The sequence below is a fragment of the Propithecus coquereli genome, unplaced genomic scaffold (genome assembly GCF_000956105.1).
Source record: "Propithecus coquereli isolate 6110/MARCELLA unplaced genomic scaffold, Pcoq_1.0 Scaffold358, whole genome shotgun sequence".
NCBI lineage: Eukaryota > Metazoa > Chordata > Mammalia > Primates > Indriidae > Propithecus > Propithecus coquereli.
This window is the reverse complement of record NW_012149263.1, coordinates 61,304-74,032: the sequence shown is the minus strand read 5'-3', so window position 1 is coordinate 74,032 and position 12,729 is coordinate 61,304. Positions and strand designations below refer to the sequence as shown.

Below are 12,729 nucleotides of genomic sequence, written 5' to 3'. Positions count from 1 at the left end.
GAGCTTGTTCCTCGGTCCCCATATTTCTTGCAAAGTGGAAGTTAGATCTAAAGCCATAAAGTTTAAAATATTTGCTAAAATACATCCGAGGTGATGTGTATTTGCTATCGTCCTGTGTTATTTAGCTGACCACCGTTAAGGATTGTAAGATCGACCACTGGGTTAGATTTTCCCCCTCGGGCTGGGAAGTTATCTGCATGGTATTACTTTGGTACCATAGGAATAAATGTGACTTTCCATTATTTTTCCTGGAGTTTTTATCTGCCTTTCTTTTCTCTTATTGAGAGAAGGAACATTTATCTGCTTCACCACATCACCTGCTCCGTGGGAACGAATCCATTCCATTCTTCTCATAGATGTTCTGTTCAGAGCCTTGTACTTCGAGTTCTGATTTCTACTGATGCTTTCTAGGCCTGCTACTCAGCATATCCTGAGATTTCTTTTCATTATACTTTTGAATCAATTCCACTTTTTAAAAATATGCCGTTGCCTCGTCTCATTCTCTGGTTCATTCTCTCTCTCTCCCTCTCTCTGCTGGAGCGCATCCTTAAGTACTTTCCCCATTTCTGAGTTCTTCAATGTCTAAAAAGGATTTATTTTCCCTTTATATCTGATCCGTAGTGTGTCTGTGTATAGAGTTCTGTTTTTGCGTGGTGTGCTGGGAAAAGGGAGTCATTGTGGCACAGTGGGTCATGAGAACTTTGATGTTATTTTAGCTAAGGCTCTCAGTTTCTGCATCTGTAAAATGGGGATGATAATACCTGTTCCAGGTGGGGTTCCCTGGGAAGCTGAGCCTCTGAGATAAGTGGGCAGGAAGCATGTTGAGCAATGCTCTTGGGATCCACACGTGCAGCGGAGGGAAGGTGCGGGCTTGGGCTGCAGTGCGGTTATAAGGACGCCCTGGCTGATCCCATGGGGTGCTTTGGAGCTGGAGTGACCCAGCAGAGATGTCCCCAGATGAAGCAGGGGAGCTGGGTCTTTGTTTCTTCCATCAGGTGGTAGAGACCAGTATGGCAGTGTGGCCTTGGGGCCCTCTTCGAGAGGACTGGCTGGCTGCCACCACTCCCAGCAGCCGGGACGAGTGCCGTGGTCCTACAGGGGCAAGTTGGCAGTGCAGCCGGCATCCACGGCCACTTACGGGACCCAGCACAGAGCAGGTCCCAATGAAGGGCAATTTAAAAAGAAAGGAGGCAGTGTTTGCTTTCTGGGAGTTCTCTAGTTTTCTGGGCCTGTTGCAAATACTGGGAAATACTATCTTTTGATGAGAATCAAGACATCCTGGTAAGGACGTCAGAAGATTCTGTCTGGCATCAAGGTGACTAGCACGGCTGAGGCGGGATCTGCAGACTTTGCGTTTTAGTTCACGTAACAAACTTACCTGGCACTTACTACGTGCCAGGCACCGTCCTTGGTAGTTTAAAAATGCGAACTCTTGATCTCGCAGCCAGCCTGCGAGGAAATACTGTCGCTGTCTGCACTTCTCAGGTGAGGGAACCACAGCGCAGAGTGAGGATCTCAGCCCCGGACCTGGGAGGGGTGGAGCTGGGGTTTGAGCCCGGGCTCTGGGTCTTGCGCCTGTGCGCTTAATGACCCACAACTGCCGTCGGTGCCCGTGGGCCTGGAGTGAGTTATTTGAAAGAAGTGGGTGGAGGTAGAAAACTGACATGTATTTAGTTCCTCTCTGTGAGTCTTACTTGGGGGTGAGATTGATTGCAAGGACCAGAAACCGAACGACATTTGGGCAAATTAACATTTGTTTGCTGGGGGACTCTGGGGAGCCCTGGTCCAGCTGCAGGAGGCACAGCCAGGCTGGAGGGGACAGCAGGTCTCCTGGTCACGGATCCCTGCCCCACGTAGATCTGTTCTTCCCCCATGGCGGCTCCAGCCTCCTGCCTGTCTCAGCGGACCAGCTGCTGCCACATCCACGCCTGCACAAATACATGGAAAGTGGCTGCAGTCCCTCCACCCGACCCTGTCGCAGGCAGGGGTCTGAGTCCCTTGCGTTCCTGGGCTGCTCCGTGGCTGGGTGGTTGGGGGCAGGGAGGAAAGTAGAGGCCTCTTCAGCCAAGGGGCAGAGCCCTGGGAGGTGGCGTGCTTAAGATCAAGGTCCAGCAGCCTTGCCATGTAGCTATGATTTCCCTTCCATGCATGGGGAAACTGAGGATCAGGGAGGCAGGCCGTATCTGGCCACAGAGGCGAGGCTTCTTCCACACCCACACAGCTTCCAGACCTTGTCACTGGAAACAGCCTTCCCGACGTCATGGCTGGCGTTAGGGGCTGGTGTTAGGGCAGGTGGGCTTTGTTCCCTCCCCATCCCAGGGGTTTCCTCAGAACAGCCCAGTGCAGCTCGTCACTCCTGGGCCTCGATGGCTCCACTCTGGCCCTGGCAGCCTCGCACGGCGCCCCGTCCCGGGCTGGGCAGGTGTGGCCGGCCCTGCAGCCTCCCTCGGGGAGGGGGGGAGTCCACCCAGCCCCTGCTGGAAGTCACTGACTTGTCACTTTGTTTTTCTCTCTCTGAAGCCGCGTGTTTAAGACGGACATGGAGCTGGAGGTTTTGCGTTACACCAATAAAATCTCCAGCGAGGCCCACCGGGAGGTAAGTCGGGCACCGGCCCTGATTGGGTGGGACAGGTGGCATTGCTGGGTGGGGCAGGAGAAGCGTGTGGCGATGAGTGGTTGCACGGCGGGCTCCAGTCCCCGAGGGCCACGTGGGAGGCGGGACGTTTCCCACGGTGGTGACTCTCTTTTCTGCTCCCAGTGTGCACAGGGCAGGGACAGGAGACAGTCTGCCTCAGTTCCTCGCTTTAAGGCACCGCCCTTCTGGGGGTGGGGGACGTCGATCCCCAGGGAATCTCCCACACGAAGTCCTCCCTTCCAAGAGGGTCGGGCTGCCCCTCCCGACAGGCAGTTCCCGGTTCCGCAGTTCCCAGCTCATTTGAAAGACTCTCTTGTCCTTATCTGTGACTCAGGGACACTGGTTACCGTCCTCCGTTTTCTGAAAACATCTTCAGGTGGTTTTTCCAGCCTTCCCACTTCCCAGAGGAAGGAGATGGGATAAGGAAGCGTGTGGCTTGAAAGACATTCACGGAGACTGGGACAGCCCGTCGTCTGCTTAGGGACAGTTGTGGCTTGTGTTCGGAAATGCACCAGGGTGATCTCGCATGGGAGTTAACGCTCTCTGTGTTTTGTGAAAGACAAAGGACACCTGTAAGTGGTCGTCATCGTAGCTTTCATGGCACTAAGCATTCACCAAGCGCACGTTGGTTAAACCTTCATGGTCCTCGGCCGCCTGCTGCCCCTGAGCTGTAGCCCGACGCCCGGCGTTTATCGGCTGCCCGTGGACGTCTCCGTGGTGGTTTAGATAAACCGTATGGAGCTTTAAAAAGTTCTGATTTGTCACATTTCTGTATCACTGTGTGCACAAATCATTCTTTTTTTTTTTTTTTTCCAAAGAAGAGGCTCTTTTGAAAAAGTGCTACACGTTATTTACAAGGCCGTGTTACTTTTCTGTATGATACAAATGTCTTTGCTTCGTGTTCCTTCTCCAGGTAATGAAGGCCGTAAAAGTGGGAATGAAAGAATACGAGCTGGAAAGGTAAGCCGCCGTGATGCTCTGGGTAAAGATTAAAATGCAAAAAACAGTAATTTACGTTCCCCGAGCAAGTAGCCGATGAGGCACCGCGGCGACACGCGCACGTGGAGCGGGGATTGTGAGCAGGTCTCCGGGATCTGGGGCAGAGATTATCTTTCTTCTCACTGCGGCCACCTCCCCGGCTCTTGGCGGAGTGTTTGGCGGTGATGGTCTTGGATGACTTCTCGGGCTGGTTTAGTGCCCCATCACTCCAGTCTTGGACTTCGCTTCTGCGATTTGCCGGCAACTTTACCAAACGGCCGCTCTTGTGACTCCGATTCCGAGAGCCGCTAGTAAAACAGCTTGCGTTTTTGTGTGTGAACACTGCCGTTACGTCTGCTGCGCTTGGACGACGGGGTCGAGGGATGGTTAAATGGCTCATAAAGCGCTCTGGAGAGTTCCGCTGGCCTTCGGCTCCAATTAGGCAGTGGGGGCGGGGTGGGGGGAGCTGATGGGTGTGGCCTGGTCGGCTGAGCCCCACCCTAGGGGTTGGCAGGCTGCCGCCCACCTTGTGAGGAAGCCCCGGGTCAGACCCAGACTGTTCCCGTGGCTGCCCTGTCACCCACGTCCTGGGGCAGGAGGCCTGAATTCCAGAATCTTCTGCCAGCAATGGACCACCTGGAAGCCTGGGGAGGGGACACTGAAGAGGCCGCCATTCTCCCCTCCCTACTCCAGGCTTTCCTTTCCTGCCCGCCCCCCACCACCTTGCAGGGCCCAGGTGTCCTCCGGCTGCCCTTGGGGCCTGCTCTGTGCAGGGCACTGGCTTGTTCTGGGGGATGCCAGTTCCACGTTGCTCTTCCAGGCCCCTGGCCACTTGCTTTGTCCACGCTGGTCAGATCGGGCCTGCAGTGGTCAGCGTGGATGTTTCCGGTCACTGTTGCCATGGCGTGGGGACAGGGGTCTTTTTCAAAGTCTAACCCTGAAAGGAGTTCTGCACGGTGAGCCTCCATGCGCCTCTCTTTGTCCGCCAGGCGGGAAGAGGTTAAAATGGCCTTGCCCTGATGCAGCGGCATCCCAGGAGGGACACGTACTGTGTGTGCGTCGAAGACCCAGCTCCGTCACGCCGAGGAGGATGGGGCGGGGCGTGCAGAGCTGTCCCGTGTTTGCGTCGGTGTCTGCTGCTGCCGTGTGGGGTGTGTGCTCTGGTCTTCCCAGGGTCCCTGCCCCACCCACCCCCAGGATCTGGGATAGGAAGAGTGCTCTGGGGCCACCCCAGGGAGGTGGGCTGGACAGTGGTCTCTCAGACTGGCCCTGCCCTAGAAACCTGCTCCCAGTTGGGTTGAACCATGGTGACCCATAGCTGGTGCCTCAAATAAAAATAACCAAGAAATTGGAGCAAGAATAGCTCGTCCCGGCGCGGAGTCCTGCTGTCCGCTGCACGTGGCAGCCTGTGCCCTGTGCTGCGGCGCGTCCAGCTCCGAAGGTGGTTCCTGGGGGTGGGAGTGTCCTGAGCCACCCTCCCCACCGTGTCTCAGGGCCTGACCCTGCCCAGCCCGTGGACAGGGCCGTGTGGGCTCTGGGGCAGGGGCTCCGGAATGCGTCCCCAGCTCTTCTGCCCCTCTAGGTAAGGGAGGTCTTTTTTTTTCTTTTCATGAGAAATTTCAAATATCCAAAATCATAGTATAATGAAACCCAAAGTCCCTGTCAGGTTTTTTATTTGGTTTTGTTTACTAGATTATTTCGATAGTGAATCCCAGACGTCCTGTCGTTTCTCCTATAAATACTTCAGTAGGTATCTCAGTTGACAAGGGTATTTTTTGCGTTTGCATAACCACCATGCCATCGTCACATCTAACCAGACAATAATTCCTTAATATTATCAATATCTGGCCCATATTGGTCTAAAACTAGCCTTTTAGAGTTGATCTGTTCAAGTCGGGACACGAGCGAAGCCCCACGTTGCACTTGGCTGTCGGTAGGAGGAGAGGCTCTAGTGAAGCCGAGCTCTGGGAGATCTCACTTTGCAGACCGCCCGACCTCTCCCTCCAGACGCTCCCCCCGCCTCGAAGACCCCGGCCGGCCCAGCTGCCGCCGCCTCCGTGCACCAGGGCAGCTCCCAGAGGCCACGGCTGAGCGCGCGCCAGGAGCGGCCGCCTCCAGGGTGCTGAATGCCGAGTCAGCTCGAGGCCCGTTGGCTCTCTGCGGGACACCTGCCCCGCGCCGCGCCCATCCCCGGTGGCCGTGGGAGATGTGCCTGCCTCAGGGCCCCAGCTCAGCAGGACGGCCGTCTGCTCTGTGGGCCCCCGCGAGCCTAAAGCGTGTGGGGGCTGGGGGACGGGGACCAAGATGACAAGGATGAGCGACGGAGCCCGTTCCTGCAGGACAGGTAGGGTTAGGAGGGCCACTCCCCTGAAGGTGGTGGGAAGATGGATGTCTGGGGATGCTGTCATGTTGTGGGGTGTCCCCGGCCCGATTTGAGGAGGGCCCTGCCCTCCAAGTCGAAGCCCCCGGGGGCGTCTGGAGCCCTGAGGCGGGTCGACTCCTCTTTCTGTCCCGCCAGCTCCACCCCTACTCCCTCCCACGGGCACGCTTCACTGTCACTTCCCACGTCACTCCGTGACACAGTTTTGTGGTCTGTGTCCTTGGGAGTCTGGAGGCGTCTTCGTGGGGGCCGCGTCTCATCTGTCGGCGCAGGGTCTGACCCACGGCTGGTGTCGGCAAGTATGCGTGGGCCGGTTCGATAGATGGACGGGAGAGAGAAGAAAAGGTCTGGAGCTATTTCTCTGCTCTCTCCTGTTTCACCGGGAACTTTAGAATTCTTTTCTTAACTAGCTGGGGAATAGAAATCTTCTAAAGCAGGTGGCGTCGGTTGCCCAGGGGCGTGGTCCTTTGAACACAGGCTGGCTGCTGCCCCGGTAGGTCGCGGCTGCCAGGCTGCCGTGCGCATCGCTGACTCGCTGGGCTGGAAGTGAGCGAGCCGCTCTTGTGTGTGCAGATAGGACCCTGCGAGCAAGGTGGGCGTCCCGAAAACCCGCCGGCCCTTCTGCCGGGAGCACGGCCAGCTCCAGCCCCACGCAGGGACCCCGGGCCAGGGCAGGAGTCCTGCATGTGAGGACTTGGGGCCAAGGTGGAGGCTGGAGGCAGGGCTGATTGTCCTGGGGGAGGACAGCTCCCCACGCCCCAGCACAGCTGTGCTCAGACGCGAGCGATGCCGGCCAGGGGACCCGGGGCTAAGCCTCATCTTTTTCGTTTGTTTTATCAAAGACTTGTTAAAAAATCTTTCCTAAAAAAAAAAAGTAAGTGAGTTGATGGCATTTCTGGTGATACCTCTTCCTTCGCGCTGTGCCTGTGAGCGAGGTTTTGGAGGAGATGAAAATCGTTTTCCGCAATCGCGGTGCAGTAAATTGCATTGGAGCAATACGACGTGAGCGTCTGGGCCACTCGGGCTCCTGCGGCGTCTGACCGCAGGCCCGGCCGCGCGGTCCGCTTTAGCGCCTCGCGTTATTTAACATCCGTGGCGTAACCAGCTTGCAGCCTGCAGACGCTCATTTGGGGCGCGCTCCATGGGCCGTGTGAGCAGGGCCCGGTTCACATTTGCCACAGGGAGATTGATAACTTGACGTTTCAACAGCCTGGGACCCTAACTGAAACTATGCTGTCTTCCTCTCCCAGCTGGCGATGGGGCGTTTTGGGGCCTTTCACGGCAGCCTCTGTGGGGGTCGGGAGAGCCATTTAAAGGGTAGAAGTTCTGTGCGGTGCGGTAGGGACAGCGTGTCCCCCTCCCCTGGCTGGGGTCCTTCTGTGATCACGCGTCTGGAGACCTCCACGAGGCCAGGGCTTTTCTGGGCTCTGATGTCACAGGCAGCAGCCGACAATAGGGCCTCCTGTGTCCTCGCGGTCCTTCGTTAGTGAGGGGCTTGCCCAGTGCGCTGCTTTTTGTTGGAGTCTCCCTGCCTTTGCTGCCCTGGGGCCGACGGGGCCAGTCAGGGTTCTGTGTGTGCAGTGTGCCCGTGGGGACCAGGAGAGGGGACATGGCCTGGGAGTCTTCTCCCCTAACACTCACAGTCTCAATCAATCAATATCTCTCTCTCTCATCTTCCATCCAAGCCGTGGAGTCATGGATCAGGTTGATCTTCAGTGTATCCAGCTGGGGCAGGTGGCAAAGCTCTTGCCACGTTCTTGTGAAACAGGACGGGTTTTTCTTTCTTTTTTCGGACTGGAAACTCTGGCTCCAGTGAGGACAGCTGAGAGGGGGGAGAGTCTGTAGCAGCCCCCAGCCCTGCCAGCCCTGGTGCTCGGCCTCAGGGGAGCAGGACAGCCTCAGGGGAGCAGGGCAGCAGCAGACAGGCTGCCCCTCCCGGCGCTGTCCCCGCCCTCCAGCTCAGGTCGTCCCCCGCCCTTTGCTGCACCCCCTGCCCCAGCACTGGCCTCTCTCACGTCTGCACTTCTAGCTCCCTGGAGGCTACTGAGCCTTCGCATTTGGGCGCCCTCATGTCTTTGTCCATCGGTCTCCTGGTGCCTGTGTCTGCATCGTCCCCTCCCACCCTGGGTCTTGGCAGGGGGTGTCCTGCTGGGCGCACTGGGCCTGTGACCAGACGTGGCCCTGTGTGTCTCTGACCAGTGTTGGGACCCCCCACACACGTGAGTCATGCAGAGGATCCATGTTTCATTGGCGCTGGAGGTCACCAAGAGGTCCCTATTGGCCTCCTTCTGGCAGGTTCTGGAGATGCATGGCTTCCAGTCACCTGGTCTGGCCTAACCTGGTCTCAGCCTGGGCATCAGGAGGCTGCCCTCAGTTTTCCTACCCCCATAAGGGGTGCTGGAGCTTTGTTCGGGGCACTTTTGGAGTAGGTCTGGGTCCAAGCAACCTCTGAGACCTGAGCCCCCAGGTAAGAACAGATGTGATGGTCCCCTCTTTTGGGCCTGGTCACCGTCCGAGGGCAGCGCACGGCACCTTCCATAGCGGACACACCTCTCCGTTGGCTGCATTGAGGGATGAGGGCTGTGGCCCAGCCCCTGAGACCCTGGGTCTGGGTATGGAGAAGCCCCCTTTTAGCCTTGGAAGGCTCGGAGTGGGCTTACTGCCAGCACATCCTTGGCTGTCGGAGACAGGCCACAGCCCATCACGAGAGAGGCCAGGAAACCCCCACTGTAGGTACAGTGCCCAGAAAGGCAGCCCCTGGGTCTTGCACCCTGGCTGGCCACACCTCAGGGCATTTGAGCCACACCAGGGCTGCCTTGGGTGGAGAATTCCTCAGAGTCCGGAGCCGGCCTTGTGCTTACCCACCGCTCTCTGTCCACACTGCCCAGCATCAGGGAGGGACACGCTGGGGAGCGTCCCTCTATCCATGAGATGCAGCAGAGCCTGGTGTCTGAGCGTGGAGCTGGGGCCTCTGCGGGGGGTGGAGGGGCTGTAGGACTTGGGGCTTACAGCAGGGGTGGCTCCTTCTGCCTCTGAGAGTAACTGGGAAGGGGCACATTCGGGGCACACACCAGCTTGGTGTCCAGCCAGGGGCCGGGCTCGCTGCACACACAGCCCGGTCGATGCGGGCCCCATTAGAGCTGCTGGGGCGCAGCCAACAGAGGTCAGCGTGCTCTTTTCAAATGCCAGGGACTCGCCTCTGGAGAGCCACATTAAGGCACCGCCGCGGTGCCAGGAGGCATCTTTATGGATCTGCCTCTGGCGTTGCACCATTAAAACTGATACTGACTATCGATTTCAGATAAATATTTATCGTGAGTTTAAGGAGGTAGTGTTTTCTTCCTGGCTTACCGGGAGGTTTTATCAGGGAAGGATGTCAGATTGTATAAGCTGCTTTTTCGGCGTCTCCCGTGGCCTTTGTGTGCGTGTGTTTGTTTTAAGCAATTAATAAGCTTTTTATTTTTGAATAGTTTTAGATCACAGGAAAGTTCCTGGAATATTAGAGATGTCCCATCTACCTTGGGCCTATTTTCCCTGTTTTTAACATTATTATGGAAAATTTGTCCCCACTCAGAATGACATTGATGTGTCATTGTCATCTGAAGTCCATACTTTGTTGCAGCTGCCGCAGCTGTTGGGTAAGGCCCTTCTCCTCTCCTGGGGTCTCCTCTTCCGGGCCCACATTACATCTAGTTGTCCCTTAGGCTCCTCTGGACTGTGACGATTGCTCAGACTTTCCTTGGTTTTGACGGCCTTGATGGTTTCGAGGAGGACTAATAGGTAATTTGAAGGATAGCTTTCAATTTTAGTTTTTCTCAGGGTTGGACTGGGGTTCTGGGTTATTGGGAGGAAGATCACAGAAGGGCCGTTGTCCTCACGTCATATCAAGGGTACATACTACCAACGTGACTTATCGCTGCTGATGCTGACCTTGGTCCCCTGGTAGCGTGCTGTTTGTCAGGTGTCCCCACTGTGCCTTTCCTGCCCACTTTTCTACACCGCGCTCTTTGGAAGGAAGTCACTACGCACGGCCCACGCTTGCGGGGTGGGGCGTCGTGCTCTGGGTCCTTGAAGGGGAGTGTGTGCGTCCATTGTTTGTAATCTTCTGTACAAATTTCTCCTTCATTTATTTGTTTCTTCAGCCATTTTCTTCTATCTGTATAGAGTCGTGGATGTTTATTTTACACTTTGGATTATACTCGAGTATTACATTATTTATTTTCTTGCTCAACTCATTCCAACTTTGGGCCTTGAGAGCTTTTGTTTGGCTCCGATGTCCCTTTGAGACACCCCTCCTGTCTGGCATTGTGAGCACTTCCTTCCTGGCACCGTAAGGTGCTCCAGGCTCCTCTTGTGTGTCTGCTACCTCCCTAGAATCGGCCGTTCTCCAAGCAGCCCTGGTGCCTTTTGCTGGAGAATGGAATTAGAAACCACGATGGGGCGCTGGGTGTGCCTGAGATGGGTTTTACGACCTGACTTCCTCGTGCGGAGCCAGCGGCCTGCTTTGTCATGGCAGATGACTATTTTTGTGAGCCCAAATCGGAGGCAACACAGTACAGAGGTTAGAGCAGGGTCTCTAGAGACTGGTGTCCTTGACTTGGGTCCTGGCTCTGCCACTTACCAGCCCTGTGACCTTGGGCAGACTGATACCACTGTTCCTCAATTCCCTTATCTGGAAAAAGGAATACAATAGCACTTCACAGCATGGTTAAGAGGATTTGAGGAATTAATATACAGGCATTCCTTGGAGATATTGCTCGTTCAGTTCCAGACCACTGCAATAAAGTGAGTGACACGCATTTTTTGGTTTCCCAGTACACATAAAAGTTATGTTTATGCCATACTGTAGTCTAGTAAGGGCAATAGCGTTATGTCTAAAAAATGTACACGCCTTCATTAAAAAGCACTTTATTGCTAAAAAACGCTGTCACAGAGACACCAAGTGAGCATGTGCTGTTGGAAAAATGGCGCCAGTTGACTTGCTTGGTGCAAGGTTGCCAGAGACCTTCGATTTGTGCAAAGACGCGGTATCCGTGAAGCGGGACGCGGCAAGCTTCAGTGCGATGGTGTGTGCGTGTGTGCGCGGCACGCAGAACAGATGGAGCAGGCCTGACAGCTACCAAGCATCGTGTTCGTTCTGTTGTTATCCTTCAACTAGCATTTTACGCAGGCTCAAAGTAGGAGACTGAGCTATAATTCCCTTTTTTTTTTAAGCTCTCTTAGTCATGCTTTGAGATCAGGGTTTTTGAGATCATGCTTTGGGAAACTCCCCCCTCCACATTTTTCTGTATTCTGGAACAATTCAGGAAACACAGGGCCTGGCTGTTCCTTCAAGGTATAAAGAAGTCCTTTGAATCTATCAGAACCTGTTGTTTCTCTGGGGAGAGTTTCTTTGGTAACTTTTCAGGTTTTCTTATGGGTTTGTGTTATTTTGATTTTATCATGCTTAGAAGTCAATACGTTGTATTTTCCTGCAAAGTTTTTGTTTGCATCAAGGATTTTAAATTAGAACCAAGTTACCAATTTTACTCTCAAGTTTTTAAAGAGCTGTATCTGTGTCTGCAGTTCTCTTTCCTTTCTCATTCCTAACGTTACATATTCATGTTATTCCTCTATGGATTGGCGTTGCTAGAATTTTATCTGTTTTATTGGTCTTTTCATAAAATCAGTTCTTAAATTTATTTTTCGGTCCTACTGTTTGTCTAACTCATCGATTTCCAATTTTATCATTAAATCCTTTCTCCTCTCTTCTGAAGCTTGTTTTGAATATCCATCTTTTAATTTGTTTTGTTGAATATTAATTCATTTTTGTTTTTTTCTCTTTTATTCATAAATGGATTTGGGCTATTTTGAAATACTCCCTTGGCCATATCCTAATAAGTTTGGATTGATTTGTTTTTTAACCCAAGAATTGCACTAGTGTATTTGTTTTCATTTCCTGATAGCTGTGCTTGAGCTTTTTCTTTTTCCCAGATAAAATGCAGCTCATGAAGTAGCTGAATTTTTGTTGGTTGCCTTTTTGTTATTAGTTACTGGTTTTGTCACCAGTGTAGTTCGTAGAGAATGCAGATTGTAAACATTTTTGTTCGTTTGTTTTTTAATTTTGAGATTTTTCTTTGGGGCCTGTTTAAAAATATTTTTGTCAGCATTTTATGGAATGCTGGAAAGTGTTTAATGTTTGGTTTTAGAGAACATACTTTGGTGTGCATTAATCAGGCTCATTACCTGAGACCTCCCGTATTTTCGTGTATTCGCTCTAAGATTTAGGGAGGCAGTTTTGTGAATTCTTCTTTGTGGTTCTTAACGGGTTTTGTTTTATTCTTTTCCATGATAAGTTGTTTGAGGCATAAAGATCGATGATTGGTACATCTTTATTATTTATTTTACTCTTTTCCAGCTTATAAGAAACCCGTTTTTACATATTTAATCTATGTCTTAAATCTGACTTTATCTGATACTGTTATTGCTATTATATGTTTTCTTTTTGTTACATTTTCCTGGTACGTCTTTGCTTATTCCTTTATTTTTAAGCCTTTTTTTCAATGCGTTATTTATAAGTTGCAGTTTCCTCGTTGTTCCAAATGGAGGGCCGCCCTGTGGCAGGAGAGCTGTTTGAATTTACTGTGCAGTCTCGTCTGGCGTCTTACTTTGTGCTTTCTGGTTTCTGTTTTTTCTTTGTGGCTTTAAAAAATTTTTCTGTCTTTGGAAAATTGAAGTTTTCTTTGTTCTCTTTTAC

At 53.1% G+C, this 12,729-nt stretch overlaps 1 protein-coding gene across 2 annotated transcripts in view; it reads left to right on the top strand.

Annotated features, from left to right (window-relative positions):
* LOC105816230 (xaa-Pro dipeptidase) overlaps positions 1 to 12,729 on the top strand; it is a 108,573-nt gene that overhangs the window by 40,560 nt on the left and 55,284 nt on the right. For both annotated transcript variants that reach the window (XM_012651587.1, XM_012651586.1), the window contains exons 8-9: positions 2,521 to 2,596; positions 3,549 to 3,595. In XM_012651587.1, coding sequence (XP_012507041.1) covers positions 2,521 to 2,596; positions 3,549 to 3,595 — 123 coding nt within the window. The remainder of the gene's footprint in view (positions 1 to 2,520; positions 2,597 to 3,548; positions 3,596 to 12,729) is intronic.